General features: G+C 41.0%; 1 protein-coding gene across 2 annotated transcripts in view; it reads right to left on the reverse strand.

Moving 5' to 3' along the window:
• Positions 1-11,840, reverse strand: part of TM9SF4 (transmembrane 9 superfamily member 4) — a 46,630-nt gene extending 34,790 nt beyond the window's left edge. The window contains exon 1 of one of the 2 annotated variants that reach the window (XM_069496505.1): positions 11,799-11,840. In XM_069496505.1, coding sequence (XP_069352606.1) covers positions 11,799-11,813 — 15 coding nt within the window. In that variant the 5' untranslated portion in view covers positions 11,814-11,840. Of the gene's footprint in view, positions 1-11,516 lie in introns of both variants that reach the window. The other variant, XM_069496506.1, reaches the window with a different exon arrangement.
• Positions 11,841-18,858: the final 7,018 nt, after the last annotated feature.

The raw sequence follows: 18,858 nt of genomic DNA on the forward strand, positions 1-18,858 counted from the left end.
TGCTGGCCTTTCCGGCAACACCTCCCACCTGATCTTTGTAAGCCTTCAGGGAGACACAAAGATTGTCCCTGCCCTTGAACAGACTCACTCAAGTTGTTTCTGACATATGACCTCGCCTTATTCAAGTCTTACCTACCCTTGAAATGTTTCTTCCTTTAAGAATGCCCTCAGAGTCTCACAGAGAGAATTAGACTCTTTCTTCCTTACTTTTCAAGGCATTTTATTATCTCTATGAGGACACTAGAGGAAGAGAATGGAACCATCACCTAATACCCAAATGAACTTTCACATCTACACATGTTCAAAGACTGCTGCTTAAGTTGTGTGGCAAATATTTAAATGTGTGCTCATTTAAGCTCCAACTATAGCACTCCTCATAGTGAGTTAACCTGCACTAATCCCTTGTCTGGCTTTGTTGATAGGGGAACTCAAGTCCTTCTCAAGCAAATTAATAATAAGCACCAACCAACTTCTGATCTATAAAAATATGAAACCATCTACTCATACACAGGTTTAATATTAGTGTTTGCTGTATCCCCTTGAGAATCTGATAAAAACATAAAAATTCCTCACATTTAAGTTCTTGACACCTTCCACCTTTCCATGTGTCCAAGGACTTAGGTTGAGAATCCCTGAGAATACCTAACTCCTAAACCATATTTATATGTCTAGGATAGTGGTTCTCAATCCACTGGGGAGCTTTAAAATATACCAATGTCAAGGCCTTGTCCTAGATTACTGGTTATCCTAACCAATTATAAGTCAGAATCTTTGAGAGATAGGGCCCTGGTGTCAGTATTTTTAAAAGATCTCTAGATCCTTTCTGCTCAAAGTGAGTCCTGTGGGGAGCAGCATTACCACTACCTGGAAGCTTATTAGAGAAGCAGAATCTCAGGCCCCGCCCTAGAACAGTGAATCCGAACCTGCATCTCAACAAGTTCCCCAAGTTAAAGTTTAAGGATCACTGCTCTAGACATCCTGAAGCGCAGTCAGAGAAAAGAACCACTGCTCAGGTAGAAGTGTTTATCCTAGATGATACAAACCCCTTAGAAGAAGGGTAGTGGGTCTATATTTCTCTTTGACTAGGTTTAAAACTACATCCTGACAATCAATAGGGGGGCAGCTGTCATATACTGGGGAAAGCATAAGCTTGGGGGCCCAAAATAAATGCAGGGAGTTGGATCCTACCCCTCAGCTGTGCAGCTTTGGGAACACAACTTTGCTGAGCTCTGTGTCCTCATTGATTAAGACAGACTCATATGGTAGAAGTGGAGCTCAAAAGAGAACATACCTCTGACCACACTTATTAACTAACCAGTAATCCACTGCCCTTATATGTAAGGTATGATTACTTATAACAACATGTGGTCTGAATTTCTCCTCCTAGCAAGCCAGACACCAGACCATTTTGCCTTATCTGATATGGTATCTGAAGCCAGGGCAGAGGATTACAATCTCCTCTGATTACCAAGCCAATTAAATCTAAGAAGTTACTTCAGTTCTACCTTCTACTGAAACAGAATCCTCTAGATTTCGCTGAAAGACACCACCCTGGGGAACATGAGGGCTCCCTGAGCTCAGCTTACAGAAGAATGAAAAGCAAATCCTGAAAGACTTCAATACACGTTTGTTCCAAAGTTTCAAACCAATGGACCACCGTCCTTGTTAGTATAGTGGTGAGTATCCCTGCCTGTCAAACCAATGGAGCAAGCACACACATAAAAAACAAAAACAAAAGACGCCACAATGAGGATAATACCCTAGCAGGAAAAGCACACTAAAAAGCAGCAAGAAGCCAGAGTCACTGAGCACCTGCTAAGTACAAGGCACTGTGGCAGACACGGTCCCTTCCTTCCATTTACCACTTTCTGAGTCCCTGTGTTGTGCCAAGCACTTTACACTGATTTGTGCCATTCTCACAACTACAACTACAGGGAGATTTTTGTCACTATTTTTGCAGATGCCTGCCAGTTACTCTGAGACCCAGAGGTAACATAACTTGTCCAAGTCCATGCAGCCAGAATGTGGAGGAACAGGTAGGCTCTTTTCAAGCAGGAAAGCCGCATTATAAGATGAGACTGTAACATGATGTTGATAAAGTAGCTAACATTTACTGAATGCTGATTATGTGTTCAGCAAATTTCTAGGTCCTTTTCATGTGATGATGCAATCTTTACAAAAATCCTATGAGATAGGGACTCTTATTATTCCCATTTCATAGATCAGGAAAGTGAGACTCAGAGAGGCAACTAAGCAGGGTTTAACCTGGCTAACTCAGGGTTTGTACCAGGCAATCTAAGCCCAAAGCCCATGTTCTAACCAGTACAGAAAATAGTTCACCAACTACTTTTTAAAAAAATTTTTTAGAGACAGGGTCTCCCTCTGTTTCCAGGCTGGAGTGCAATGGCATAATCATAGGTCACCGCAGCCTTGAACTCCTGGGCTCAAGTGATCCTCCTGCCTCAGCCTCCCGAGTAGATGGGACTACAGGTGCATGACAAGACGCCTGGCTAATTTTTCTATTTTTAGTAGAGACCGGGTCTCGCTATAGCTCAGGCTGGTCTCGAACTCCTGAGCTCAAGTGATCCTCCTGCCTCAGCCTCCCAGAGTACTAGGATTACAGGCATGAGCCACCATGCCTGGCTTATATGGGAACAAATTTTTAAAAAGCATTTATATATTGAAGGTTATGAAACATTGCTAAGAAAAATGAAAGAAAATCTAGGTAATTGGGGAGACATTCCATGTTAATGGATTGGAAGACTCAATATAGTTAGGATGTCAATTCTCCCCAAACTGATCTACAGAGTCAATGCAATCCCTATCAAAATTCTAGCAGGCTTTTTTGTAGAAACTGACAAATTGACTCAAATTTATATGGAAATACAAAGGACCCAGAATATCTAAACTTTAACAAAATTGGAGGATTTATACTACACAATTTCTAAACTTATTATAAAGATCATATGGTAAGGATAGGCACATAGATTAATGGATCAGAATTAAAAGTCTACAGATAAATCTTTATATTTACAGCAAATTGATTTTCAACAAAGGTGTCAAGGCAACTCAATAGGGAAAGGACAGCCTTTTCAACAAATGGTGATTGGACAATTTGGCAGCCACATACATACACACGGAACCTCAGACCATATACACAAATTAAGTCAAAATGGATCATAGACCTAAATAAAAAAGGTAAACCTGAAAAACATATAAGAAAAAAAGATAAGAGAAACTCTTTGTTATCCCGGGTTAGGCAAAGATGTCTTAGATACAACACCAAATGTTCAGTCCACAAAAATGTTAATAAATTAGATTTCATAAAAATTAAAAACTTTTACACTTCCAAAGATGCCATTAAGAAAATGAAAAGACAGGCTGCAAACTAGAGGAAAATTCTTTGCAAATCATGTATCTGATAAGAGACTTGTATCTAGAATATATAAAGAGCAATTACAACTTAAGAAAACGACTGACAATCCAATTAAAAAATGGACGAAAGATTTGTTTAGACCATTTCACCAAAGAAGATATAAGAATGGGTAATAAGCACATAAGAAAATGTTCATGTTGTTAACAGGGAAATGCAAACAAAAACCACTGTGAGGTACCACCACATATCCCCTAGAATGGCATGACAAGTGTAGACCGGGATGTGGAGAAACTGGTGGTGATGTAAAATGGTACAGCCACTTTAGAAAGTTTGGCAGTATCTTAAAAAGTTAAACATAAACTCACCATACTAGATAGTATTTCCAATTCTAGGCATTTACCCAAGAGAAAAAGACATGTCTATACAAAGAGTTGTATGTGAATGTTCATAGCAACTTTAATCACAATAGTCCAAAATTATAAACATTCCAAACACCCATCAATTAGTGAATTAAAAAAATCTAGTACATATACAATGAAATACCATTCAGCAATGAAAAGGAATGAACTACCAATACATTACAACAGGGCTGAACCTCAAAAACATTATGCTAAGTAAAAGAAGCCAATGCAAAACAAAAAGTCTGTACATTGTATGAAATGCCCAAAAAGACAAATCTATAGAGACACCAGATCAGTGGTTCGCTAGTTGTGGGAGCAGGAACTGATTGCAACTGTCAATCCCTTGACTGTAAGGAAACTTTCTGGGGCAATGAAATATTCTGAAACACTGTATCATTATGGTGATGGTTGCATCAGTCTATACATTTACTAAAATCCAATGAACTATACAGTTACAATGGGTGATTTTAACAAGTTTGGCAACATAATGATAATCATTGAAGCTCAGTGATGGATAATGGGAGTTAGTCATACTAACACTATTTCTTCTACTTTTGTGTACATTGGAAATTTATATAATATAAATTTTTTGAAAACCAGACATTTTTATATGCATAAAAATGTTCTGGAGAGGTAATAAAATATCAAAGACCTCTGCTAAATGGATTAAGGGTAGGCCAGTGCCTTTTTCATTTTATAGCTTTTTAAAAATTGACATATAAAAATTATATACACTTATGGTACACAACATGTTTTAATATTTTATAGCTTTTTTAGCTAACTTTCTTCCATGTACATGGATCACCCTTATTCTAAATAAATACACTTATATTTTAAGAAGGGAAGTAAATGGGTGCCTCTAAAAACACTAGGATGAGTTCCATCGAAGAGGTACAGAAAGTGGGAGACATAAGGTAAGAAAGACACAGACACAGAAGGGATTCTAGCACCGGGTTTGTGGGTAACCAGACAGATCAGCAATTCTTAACTTCAGGGATGGTGTCACAAAGCCCTCTGAGAATGTTATAAAAGTTACAGACCCTGTTACCAGAAAAAACCATTCTGATACACAGAATGTGACATATCATTCCAGGAGAATCAAGGACCTAGAAGTTCATGGGCCCTTGATACGACCCCTATACTGGATATTCCAACTTTTTGTGATTCTATGACTTCATTACCCTCTACAGCGCTGATGGCCTGATAAAGGATGTATGACCCACGGCTCATTTCTGTAAGGAAGGTAAGGAGTAGCAAAGTACCTGCTTCTTGGGAAATTCCTTTATGTCTTCCTTTAATTTTTATTCGATCAACTCAGTAACTCCCATGTGAAGGTCAGTCTAAAAAGTCAATTAAATGTTTAGTAACATCTTCTGCATGTTCTGAGCCATGAAAGGAGTGGGAGTCCTAAGGGATGTGAACCAGCCCTTTCAACATCATTTTGCTTTTACTACTTGGTTTCCAATCACGAGACGGCAAATGCAGCCTGTCAAGGAACAAGGTGATGGCAATCTAGAAGCCCTTTGTGGTGTAATCTAACACTCCATCACCGGCAAAGACATGGGTGACCCGGAAAGTTATAAAGCTCAAGAGAACAAGAATCAAGGTCTTTCTGTCCCTGTTTTATTCTTGGGGGTTAGGCATTCAGAAAAACCTCTTCCAAAGAGCTACCCAATGAAGAAGGGCTGCTAGGACTAAAAAAATACCCCTAACCACCCCAGATTTACTCCACTGTTTGCAAGGTGTGAACACTTCTTCCAAAGAAAATAGGAAGTTTCCCTTAAAAACTAAAAATTATTTCATTCATTCACATTTCTCTGTAACCAGAAGTTAACTTTTTCTTTTCTGGAACCCTATGTCTTGCAATCTCCTTTCCCATAAATAGTGTCACCTAGCAATCCAGTCTGGCCAATCAGAATGGCCTTTTTGGTTTCTGTTTCATGCTTTTCCTCCTGCAAAAGCAGCAGCACCTTCCTTAACAGGAAGTTAGATTCTTCTTTTTCTTTCTCAAAGATACAGTCACCATTTTAAGACCATGTAACTGTTCCCCATGAAACAAAAAAAGAAAGAAAGAAACAAACAAACAAACAAACAAACAAAAATAAAAAGGCTTTGGGGGTACAGTTTACTAACAGTTAACTGAAATCAATTACCCAATCAGTTAAACCTCCCTAAGAATTCAATCACACATGAATGAAGGCTAACGACAGCCAAAGACCACTTACCAAGCAACTCCATGGAGCTAGAGAACTCACAGAGAGAAAAAACCCCCAACAAACAAAACAAAAACCAAAGCCAAATTAGCCACAGGAGACTCTGAAAATGTAGCCTTTCTTTCAGAGCCCATAAAACACAGTAGCTGTAGAGCAGAGACACATAAAAAGGCTCAAAAACTGTTATTTGGGAGTAGGGGAAAAGCTGCAGCAGGCTGTGGAAATCCAGGTGAAACTAATAACTGCCTTCACAAAGCAACAGGCAACCAGACTTACATCTCGAGGCCAGAAAGTGCAGAAATGCACTGCTCTTCCCTCTCCTCATCGGGTATTTATAAAAGAACTCTCAGCTAGCCCAAGCAACAGGCTTAGACAGTTCACCTCAGGGACATTTCAAATCTTGGAGTAAAGTTACAGAGCACCCTCTTTGTGCCTCAGTCTCACATTTCATTTAATCATCACTACAATCCTTTGAGGAGAGTAGCATCCTGTTTCAAAAATAAGGAAACTGATTCAGTATGAGATGACGAAAAAGTTCTGGAGATGAATCGTTGCATTCAGTTGCGTAATAATGTGAATGTACTTAATGCCACTGAACTGTATGATTAAAATGGTAAATTTTAGGTACATTTTACTATAATAAAAAAATTTTAAATAAGGTAATTGAGGCTTAAAGGGCAAATAGTTTGCCCCAAATCACAAAACCAGTCCAAAGTCACAAAAGTAATCATAACGTCAGAGGTGGGGTTCTAGCCTAGATTCTTAGGCTAAATCTAAGACCAGAATTTCAAGCTCTGGGAGGTCTGTCAGTTTAATGCAATCAGGCATAGGTGAGAAGCCATGTTAGGAAGGCAGAGAAGGAAGCAATGAAGAGGAATGAGACGGAATTGAGAAGTCCTGGGTGTCCCCATCGATGCTCCATTTGGGAAACACTAGTGTCAACAAATGGTTCAGGGATCAAAGCAGGTATGGAGGTGGTAGGTGGCTCCTATTATTCATCTGTGGCCAGATGGCCCTGCTCATTCTGGGTCCTTCCCACCTTCCTGCCAGTGCCCAGAGATCAAAACTCAACTTTCTCCAACATTCTGTGACCTGCTTCTTTAATGCCAAGATCAAAGGGGAACGTTTGTCCAAGTTGTAAAATAGAAACCAAGAGGCAACTTAATGCTGCTCTACCTCCTCCTGTACTTCCTAAGGGGATTAAGGGCATTCCTTTAACGAGACTCCTCAGAGAAACACCTTTAACCAAGGCCTGGTGTCGGCACCTCAGCTCCAAGGACACAGTGGCTCCTGTAGAATATGTGCCAGGTGAGGCAGCTCGAGAGATTGGACAACACAACCAAGACAAGACAGTAGCTTTGAAAGATCACAGGGATATATTCATGGGGGAAAAAAAAATTGGATTTTATAGGCAAATAACAAAAGTCACCTTAAGTTCAAGTATTCCAAACCACAGAATTTTCAACTTGGAATTTAGAAGTCATCAAGTCCAAACCTTAATTTCATATATGACATGCGGAAAACAGGCCAACAAAGCCAAAGTAATTTGCCCCAGGCCACGTGGTGAATCAAGCGAGGTGTTGAGACCATGCTCAGGCTGCTGACTCCTGCTCCAGTGCTCCTTCTACAATCAGCTAATGCCCACTCATATATGAGCTCCAGAAGAAACAGCAACTTCCCACACACAAGACTGGTGGCAGAGTCCAGGGCTCTGGCCTCCTGTTCCAGGACTTTACCATCCAGCTGCCCTACGGTTAGCACTAGACTCCACCACTAAAAACAATTCTATGCTTTTGACTGGGGCTGGGAGGAGTGGCTGGCACTGCCTCCATCAGCTCAAAGGAACCTCAGCGTCATTCAGTCCATTTCTCTGTTTCTGGACTGGATCAAACCCAAGTAACCTCAAAACAGTGTGAAATGACCCAATGATTACATTCCTAGGTATATACCCTAGAAAATGGAAAACATATGTTTACACACAAGAACTTGCATATGAATGTTCACAGCAGCATTATACATAACAGCCAAAAAAGTGGAAATAATTCAAAATGTCCACTAACTGATGAATGGATAAACAAATTGTGTTAGATCCATACAATGGAATATTTAGCCATAAAAAGGAATGAAGTACTGACACATACTACAACATGGATGAACTGTGAAAACATTATGCTAAGAAGCCAGGCTCAAAAGACCACATATAATTCTCTTTATATGTAATGTCCAGAATAGGCAAATCCATAGAGAATGAAAGTAAATTAATGGTTGCCAGGGGCTGGGGGAAGGAAAGAGTGGGGAGTGATTACTAATGTTTCTTTTTGGGGTGATGAACATGTTCTGGAATTAGACAATGGGATGGTTGTACGACCTTGTGAATATACTAAATCACACTAAACTGTAAACTTTAAAACGGTGAAGTTTATGGCATATGAATTATATCTATAAACAAGCCTTATAAAAAAACCGAAACGGTGTGAACAATGATGTATGTGAAGAAGTACCGAGTTTGATTCTCCAAAATCAAGTTGCTAGATTCCTGAGATGCTTACAAATGTACTCAATGGACATGTCCCAAGTTCCAACAAAATAATATTCCCAAGAACAGTTTTCCACAGAGGGAGATATGCGCCTGCCCCTTAATTCAGACTCAGCTAGACCAACTCCTTATCCTCTAACTTTATTCAGCAGTCTAAATCCAGGGAAGGAGGCAGGCAGGAAAATCTAGGAGAACTTCAGTTTAGCCCAGCCGTCTTCTATGAAGTCTTGCCCTGCAGGTTCAGGAAACATCCACTACGTTAACACAGTCCTGGGGAATGGCAGCCCAACCCTTGGGGAAGAAGAGCCATTCACCAAGGAAAGAGAGGGAGGAGAAAGCCCATAAATACTTGAAACTTGTAGCCACAACCCTAACTTTCAAAACAAAAGACTCAACCAAAAACCCCACCTGTTCCCACGGCCACTGAATTCACCAGCTTAGTTCCTTTTCGGTTGTATGACTTGCCTCAGAAACCTATACACTCCAAGTAGACCTATACATCCCCACTCCCAGTGGTTGGGAAATGAGGGTGTGTACGAAGCTGTGGGGACTGTTCTGACTTCCCTGTAATAAAGTGCTGACACAGCCCAAACTCAAGTCTATCTGTGACTTCACTTTGCCCCTTACTCACATACCCCTGTAAATAAACTGTTTCCACGCCTTTTCACTATTGCACCAAATAGGAAGTTTGTCATATGCACTCCCCGTGCCCCCACTTTTTTTTTTTTTTTTTGAGACAAGGTCTCACTCTGTGGCCTGGGCTGGAGTGCAGTGGCATCATCATAGCTCGCTGCAACCTCAAACTCATAGGCTAAAGCGATCCTCCCACCTCAGTCTCCCAGAGTGCTAGGATTACAGATGTGAGCCACTGCACCTAGTCATGTGCACCCTTTAAACTGGCCTATGTGGGTCACTGTATACATTACATACTCAGTTTCTTGAAATCAGTTACTGTTTTCAGCATGGAAACATAGTACAATATTCCCAGGAGGCACAACAAACACTAAATCACTGTGCTTAGAATACAATCCAAACTCCTTTCCACGGCCTCTCTGCAGACTAAGAACAAGCTGGCTCCCCTAAGGTACTGTTCTTGAGGGGGTGGGAAGGGGAAGCAGCCTTAACAGATTTCATAGTGCAATCCACAGACTGCAAACTGTAGATGACAATCCAATCCAATTACAGGAATGCTTCCAGAAATACAGTTGCTCTTGCCTCCCTCCAGTTTCATTTTGTATCATTCTCTCCTGCCCCCACCCCTCACCATGCTTCAACCCCTCCTGCCTTTTGTGTATTCCTCAAACATACCAAGCTCTCTCGCACCTTAGCGCTTTAGACTTGCCATTTCCTTTGCCTGGAACACTCGTTGCCTGGCTGGTTCCTTCTTGTCAATTAAGTTTCAACTCATGTCACCTTCTGAGAAGACTTCTCTGACCCCTCAATCCAAAGTAGTTGTGTCACCCACTCACCCCCAATAACTATCACTTCACTTTGCTGTCTTCATAGCACTTACTAGTGACATTATCTCATTCATGTATTTACTTGTTCACTGCCTGTCTCTTCAGACTAGAAAAGCTCCACAAGGGTAGGGAACCTTGACTCTCTAATTCACAACTACATCCCTAGTTCCTGGAAGAGAAGGCACTCAAATATTTGATTAAATAGCTGTGTACTAAATACTGCTAGCTTACAACCTCTTAAAAATCTCTGAACAAAGCAGTATTTTCCCACTGCAGTGCTATAAATACCATTTTATTGAACTTTTTGCCTATGGCAAGAGAGGGTGTGACTTCCTGTAAAGTTCTTACACCATCCTTGTTCTGAATGTGGTATGAAAACAAATGGGTTTCAACACACCACTTTGGGATTTGTCCCACTGGTGGTGAGACCATAGAAATTAGGTAAGGCTGTGAAATCTTTTACCTGACTTCTGAAGTTCTAAATAAGGAACCCCTCATTAAACAAAAAAGATAAGTTATCAGTCAACTAACAGAACGAAGGAAACCTGTTACCAGTCAATAATCCACCTGTTTGGAGAAAACCAACTCTGAAGAACTTAAACAAGAATTTTCGTTTGCTAAAGCAAATGTCATTTTCTTTTCTCTGTGTCTTCTTTGTCATTCACTCCCAGGATGAACTTATCTGCTGAGGAAGCAGTATATAGGAAGATCCAGGAAATAATTTTGGACTAAGTGACTCCAATTTTAGTTCTGGTGCCTTGACAAGCAGAATTTAAGCTTAACTTCTGGAAGAAAGGCCAGTCCTTCAAAGATTTACTTCTAGGGTTCTGTACCAAGAGCCTGCAAGTTCTGAAACACCTTCACAGTTCTTAACTCCACCCTCATCCACACAGAGGCTTCATCCTAACAAGCAAGCTTCATTATAATAAGCCTTCATCCCCAAGGAGCTGTGTGTGTGGCCCTGCAGGAGCATGGGAAGGGGAGGCAGCCAGGTGGGGCTAAAGTGTTTTTCCAAACCTAGTTCGCAGACCACCTTCACCATAATCACTGGAGTGCTTATAAAAGTACAGGTTCCTGGACATCACCTAACCCTACATAATTAGAATCTTTGGGAGTGGAGCTCAGGAAACTGCATTTTTAACTTGCCTCCCCACATACACCTGAGATTCTTAGGCAAAGTTTGAGAACCAATGAGATTAAAGGTCCCTAGGAGACAGGCAGGGAGTTGAGAGAAGACAGGAAGGGTAGGGGAGAGACTAGGGATGGAAGATGGGGGTGGGGTAGGTGAAGACATGCTCTGGAGTAGCGGCAGTGAAGAGCGGTGAGCGATGGGGACAGTTGTGGGTGGAAGCGAAAACAGGGCTTGGGCTGGGAGTCTGGTCAGAGAGGTCACATCGGCGAACTGGTCAGGATGCTAGGGAGGCGGGGACAGCAGGGTCTGGACGTGAGGGGGAGGAGCGAAGGTGGGAATAATGGGGGGTTCTTCGGAGGGGTCGGGGCTGGGAAGCGAAAATGGAAAATGAGGGTCACGGGGCGGGGACCAAAGTAGGAATGGGAAACGGCGGAGACAGTAGCCGAGGTCTCCCTCCGAAACGGCGCTTCCCGCAAAACTCCGGGCCTTGACAAGCCTGAGTGTGGGGCCAAGGCCGGGGAGGGGAAATTTGGGGGAGGCGACCCCAGTCAGAGATGACCCTCAGGCCTGAGCCAGAGCTCCTGGAGGTGGCTCAAGGCCAGGCATGAGGTGCTGGAAGGTCCTAGGATACCCCGGAGGGCCCCGCTTCAGCTCCGGCTCCCGGAGTCTCCTTCACTCACCATCGCCGCCGCCATCTTGGATCCACGTGTCGGCGTGATGACGTCAGCGGAAGTGCTGCTTCCCTGGTTACGGAGTTTAACACCGCAAAGTGGTCGTCCGGCTTCCATTGCTCCTGTAGTAGCAGTCAGCAGAGGGGCAAAAGGGATTTAGATTCTGCTTGACAGCCTGGTCTGGGCAGTCAGGTCGCTGATTAGGTGAAGAGAAAAAACAGTGTAACTATGGGAGCCATATTAGCTCCTGGCAGAGACTGCGCTTCCCGTACACCGCTGCATTGTGGGTAATGGGGGTGTGTGGAAACGCACTTACTCTCTGGGTGCCATCTTTATTGTTGGCAGGAAGACCCGTTGCCAGGGTTACCTGATACCTTGATTTGGGGGAGAGGGGTAGGCACCGGGCTCCAATAGCAGCCTGACTCCGAGAATGATTTGTAATTATATATTTAATTATTTACTTGAGTATCCTATATCCTTTCTAATAGACTGTAATCTCTATGAGGGTAGACCCTGTCTTTTATTTAACCTTGCTTAGCCTCATTCTCATCTGTAAAATGGGAAGAGTATTATTTTACTGTCACCATAGGCTTATGGGGAGGAGTCAGTGACATAATATTACATAGGATGTATTCAATAAATAATTGTCAGTGTAAGCTTTTGTAGACTCCTTTGAGAATATGGTAGGTGCCCAATACAATACATTATTAAATGAATGAATGAAAAGCAGCATGACGGGACTTTAAAAAGCTAGTGGAAAAGTGGAATTAAAAGATAAAAATATAAATATAAACTTTATTTCTCAACAAAAATTCTATGAAGTCCAAGACACTTTTGTAAGTGATGATACCAGCCATTTAGTACATCCCTAAGGAAGTGAGGGTCCTGGGAATTTAACCATGTCGATGCAGTCTTTTTTACATTATTAACTAAAGAAGATTCCCTTTAAAGATTTTTTAAAATTAGGAAACAAAAAGAAGTCAGAAGGAGCCAAATCAGGACTGTAAGGTATATGCCTAATGATTTCCCATCAAAACTCTCACAAAATTGCCCTTGTTTGAGGAGAGGAATGAGCAAGAACATTGTCAGGGTGGAGAAGGACTCTCTGGTGAAGCTTTCCCAGGCATTCTTCTGCTAAAGCTCTGGCAAACATTTCTCAAAACATTCTTGTAATAAACAGATGTTATCATTCTTCAGGCCTCCAGAAAGTCAACATGCAGAATGCCTTGGGCATCCCCCAAAATTGTTGCCATGACCTTTGCTCTTGATCGGTCCACCTTTGCCTTGACTGGACACATCCACCTCTTGGCAGCCATTGCTGTGATTGTGCTTTGTTTTCAGAATCATACTGCTAAAGCCATGTTTCATCTCCTGTTACAATTTTTCAAAGAAATGCTTCAGGATCTTGATCCTACTCATTTAAAATTTCCATTACAAGCTCTTCTCTTGTCTGCAGCTGATCTAGGTGCAAGGGTTTTGGCACCTATTGAGTGGAAAGTTAGCTTAACTTTAATTTTTCAGTCAGAACTGTGTAAGCTGAACCCATTGAGATGTCTACGGTGTTGGCTATTGTTTCTACTTGTTATCATTGAACCTCTTCAAGGGCATGAACAAGATGAATTTTTTCCTTGCAAATTGATGTGGATGGTCTGCTTCTATGGACTTCATCTTCAACATCGTCTCATCCCTTCTTAAAATGAGTTATCCATTTGTGAACTGCTGATTTCTTTGGGGCATTGTCAACATAAAGAATGATTGTCCCCATAAAGAAAGAATGATTTCACCATTCTTCCACTCAAGCTTTACCGTAAAGTTGGTGTTTGTTCTTGCTTAAATTTTAGCAGAATTCATGTTGCTCTGATGCAGCTCTTTTCAAAATGATGTCTTATCCTTCTAAGTGTCTCAAAGTAGATCCTGTTCAGACATGTTATAACAAGTTAGTATGAGTTTATTGTGGTGGAAAAAAATTAAAAACCAATGCATAATTTTTTTTGAAATATGCATTTTTCCATGAACTTTTTGAAGACCACTGATAACTTCATTAACACCATGTGGAACAAAAAAACTGCCCAGCTGAGCCCATTTGTTTTAGGTTTTGGGAGTAGTTTTTTATGTAGTAATAGATCATTGAAACACACACTTTTTAACTCTTGTGACCCACACATCCATCCTGAGTAGTGGCAGATCAGATATCCACAAAGGGAAGAAGTTTGAGCATTTAGGAGGGATTTGCTGCAGTCTTCCAGAGAGTAAGACTAGATTCCAGACTTGCAATTAGTTTTCTTGGAGCTTGAATCTGGGTGGTTCCCACCATTTCTGGCTGCCTGAAGAGGGTTGACTGATAAGAAACAAAGCTCCATATATGGCGTGTTATTATTCAGTATTTCCATTTTTCCTCTCCTTATGCTTTGTATTTTTTCCCCAAAGGGCTTTCAATATCCCAATCTCCTTTGGTGACATAAGCTAGAATCCTGGAGCTAGACTGCTTGGGTTCAGATCCCATCTCTACCACTCATGAAGCCCCATAACATGGGCAAGTTTCTTTTTTTTCTCAAAAAATTTTTTTGGTGGGGCACAGTGGCTCACATCTGTAATCCTAGCACTCTGGGAGGCCAAGGCAGGAGGATTGCTTGAGCTCAGGAGTTCAAGACCAGCCTAAGCAAGAGCAAGACCCCGTCTCTACTAAAAATAGAAAAATTATCTGGGCATCATGGCACACCTGTAGTCCTAGCTACTTGGGAGGCTGAGGCAGGAGGATCGCTTGAGCCCAGAAGTTTGAGGTTCCAGTGAGCTACGATGATGCCACTGCACTCCACTCAGAGAGACAGAGCAAGACTCTAAGTAAAAAAAAAAAAAATTATTGTAGTAAAATATATATAACAAAATATTTATCATTTTAATTATTTTTAAGTGCACAATCAATGGTATCAAGTACATTCACAATGTTGTGCAATCTCTACCATCATCCATCTCCAGAATCTTTCATCTTCCCAAACTGTAACTCTGTAACTATTAAACATTAACTCCCCGTTACACCCTCCCCCCAGGCTCTGGCAGCCACCAGTGTACTTTCTGTCTCTATGAATTTGCCTATGCTAGTTACGGCATATAAGTGGGATTGTACAATATTTGTCCTTTTGTGTCTGGTTTATTCTATTTAACATAGTTTCTTCAATAAATGCTGCTGGGTAATGTGGATATCCACGTGCAAAAGAATGGAATTGGACTTTTATTTCATATCATATGCAAAAATCAACTGAAAATAGATCAAGAACTTAAACATAAGGCCTGAAACTCTAATACTACTAGAAGAAAACATAGGAGAAAAGGTTCTTTTTTTATTTATTTTTTTGAGACAGAGTTTTGCTCTGTCACCCAGGCTAGAGTGCCGTGGCATCAGCCTATCTCACAGCAACCTCAAACTCCTGGGCTCAGGTGATCCTCCTGCCTCAGCCTCCTGAGTAGCTAGGACTACAGGCATGTGCCACCATGCCCGGCTAATTTTTTCTATATATTTTTCGTTGTCCAGCTAATTTCTTTCTATTTTTAGTAGAGATGGAGTCTTGCTCTTGCTCAGGCTGGTCTCGAACTCCTGAGCTCAAGCAATCCTCCTGCCTCAGCCTCCCAGATATTTAGGGATTACAGGCATGAGCCACCACACCTGGCCTGGAAAAGCTTCTTGACACTAGCCTGAGCAATGATTTTTTTTTTTTTTTTTGGATATGACACCAAAAGCATAGGCAACAAAAGCAAAAAAAAGGTGAGATTGCATCAAACTAAAAAGCTCTGTACAGCAAAGGAAACAATCAACAGAGTAAAAAGGCAACCTACAGAATAGGAGAAAATATTTGCAAACTAAATATTATCTGATGAGGGGTTAATATCCAAATTATCTAAGGAACTCAAGTCAATAGCAAATAACCTGATTTCAAATGCACAAAGGATCTGAACAGATATTTCTTCAAAGGAGATATACAAACGACCAACAGGCAAATGGAAAAGCACTCAACGTCATTAATCACCAGAGAAATGTAAATCAAAACCACAATGAGATATATCTCACACCTGTTAGAAGGGCTATTATCAAAAAGTCAAAAGATAACAAGTGTTGGCAAGGATGTGGAGCAAAGGGAACTCTTGTACACTGTTGGTAGAAATGTAAATTGGTATAGCTATTATGGAAAACAGTATGGAAGTTCCTCAAAACATTAAAAATAGAACTACCATATGATATAGCAATCCCACTTTTTTGGATATGCATCCAAAGGGAATTAAATAAATATATTCCCCCAATGTTCATTGCAGCATTATTCACAATAGCCAAGATATGGAAACAACCTAAGTGTCCAACAGTGGGTGAATGATAAAGAAAATGTGGCATATATACACAGTTGAATATTATTCAGCCCTAAAGAGAAGAAAATCCTGCCATTTAGCAACAATATGGATGAACTTGGAGGACATTATGCTAAATGAAATAAACCAGACACAAAAAGACAAATGCTGCATGGTCTCACTTAGGTGGAATCTAAAAAAAGTCAAAATCGTAGAAGCAGAGAGTGGATTGGTGGTTTCCAGAGGTTAGGAGGAGGGTGAAATGGGATGATACTGGTCAAAGGGGACAAAGGTCCAGTTATGTGGGATGAGTAAGTTGTGGAGATCTAATAAGTTGTACAGCATGGTGACTGTAGTTAACAATACTGTATTTTACAGTAGAAATTTGCTAAGAGAGTTGATCTTACGTGTTCTCACCACACACACAGAATCGTAAAGATGCGAGGAGCTGGATATGTTAATTAGCTTGATTGCAGCAATCATTTCACAATGTGTGTGTGTGTATATATATCAGAACATCACGTTGTACACCTTAAATATATACAATTTTTATTTGTCAAGTATACAAAAAAAAAAAGGAGTGTAGCCCAGGCTTCTTCACATTGTGGTCTCAGGGGTCCACGAGAGTGACAATGAAAGCTGCAAGGCTTCTGAAGGCCTAAGCCTCAGAATTCTCATCAGTTCTGTCACATTGTTTTGGGTAAAACAAGTCGCAAAGTCAGTTCAAAGTCAATCGGGTGGGGACCACACAAAGGCATGAATTCAAGGAGGCATGATTCATTGGGGGCCATTTACAACAATCCACTGTGCCCTCCTTGCACGAGCCACCTCCTCTCTCCGCCCCAGCCCTCCACGGGAGCCTCCTACCTGCTTTTCCCACTTCCACTCTCGTCACCTCTAATCTCTATTCTCCAGTTAGCAGCCAACTCGGTCTTTCAAAAACCAGAATTAGACCATGTTACTCCCCTGTTTAAAACTCTGGAGTGTTTTCAATGCAGTTAAGGTGATATCCTGGGTCCTCACCGTAAAATCCCGGATCATACAAGGCCCTGCGGGATCTGACCTGGTCTCCTACCATTCTCCGCTTCCCTCACCACGCTCCAGCCACACAGACCTCCCTGGAACCTGCCAAGTTCATCGCACCTCAGGGTCTTTGTGCTTGCAGTTCCTTTATCTGAAATACTCTCTGTCAACGTTTTGTGTGGCTGTCTCCTCCTGTGTGTGTTTTAGCTCCACTGTCACCTCCTCCAAGGTGTTCCCTGACCACTCCAATATATGCATAAAATTTCATTATTTTTATCTCCATGAAGGCCTGGGCTGGGTCTGTGTTGTTCCCAACTATGTCTCTATTAAGCGTATGCTCAAAAAATGTTTGTTGAATGTGTTATGAATTAATTGCAAGCCTCACTCAATCAGTTGGGAATAGGTCCAGCTGTGACCTCCAGAATAACAGTGGCTTAACCCGGAAGTTTATTTTCCTGTGTCTTGGTTTGGTTTTGCCTTGAAGCAGACTCGGAGACAAGGATTCAAGTGAAAGTTGTTTGGGAGATTAAGGGACACCAGAAGGCAGTGGTGTGCGGGAGCTAGCTGTGAGCCAAGTGTTGAACACGAGCATTATTGAAAGTCAAATTATATTAATGTAAATTTAAAATGAAATAAATTGTATTAAAATGCAGGTAATACCCAAAACTCATCACTTCTTAATTATTTTACTATATTTTACTATTATATCTGCTCTTGAGGTTGTGCACATCGATTTTATCTGCACCATAGAAACACTGGCAAATGGTGAGCCACTGAACGCCTCTTCCCAGCTCTGTGTTCAGAAGCGTTGGGTTGGTAGCAGGGCCAACTTATCCATTAACATAGGAGGCACAGTGCACACAGCTCACCATACTTTTAGGGGCTATGAAAATGTGTCAAAGAAATTAATTTTTTTTAAATCAGAAGAAAAATGAACTTTTAGGTTGGAAGAAATATTTTCATATGATATTAATATACTCATCTTTATATCAATATAGCTGTAAACCATAATCTAGATTTATTTATAAATCTACATTTATAAATAAATATCTTATTTTTATTTATAAATATAAGATATAATATTATTTTATGGAGGAAGAGTTCCACAAAAGCAAAAGTGCCTAAGGCCCGTGACTCACGATGCAGCTCTGGTTGGTAGCTTGAAATTGGCCACAGTGGGAATGTTTACACCACAAAAATCAGCAAGTGCTACCAATCAGGGCTTGAATTTTTGTTTTGTTAGCAAAATTCTTCTGTAGAGAGCCAGGTAGTAAATATTTTTGGTCGTGTTACAACAACTTGACTCTGCCATTGTAGTACAAACGCAGCTACAAATGACATGTAGACAATGGGCATGGGCATGGCTGTGTTCCAGTAAAATGTAGTTTGCCATAGTTTGCCAAACTCTGGTCTAGATTTAGAGCGATAGAGCAAAATGTCAATATTGCAGATTAAACTTAACAATGTGTCATGGCTATAGCTGTCACATGGTGACTAGCACAAAAATGTGACTTTATTAGAAACTCTTACCCTATTCAGCAAAGAAGCTGCTCATGTCCTTGACTAAGTCAAGTTCTGATATATGCCTTTTTTATTTCGCTTTTATCTTATTCGTGAATATAAACAGAACTGTCAACCCACATTCATGTTGGAAACTATTATACACTTGGAAAGGATATGTTGTCAAGCAAGTTCCCACTGTGGGTAACTG

The sequence above is a fragment of the Eulemur rufifrons genome, chromosome 20 (assembly GCF_041146395.1).
Source record: "Eulemur rufifrons isolate Redbay chromosome 20, OSU_ERuf_1, whole genome shotgun sequence".
NCBI lineage: Eukaryota > Metazoa > Chordata > Mammalia > Primates > Lemuridae > Eulemur > Eulemur rufifrons.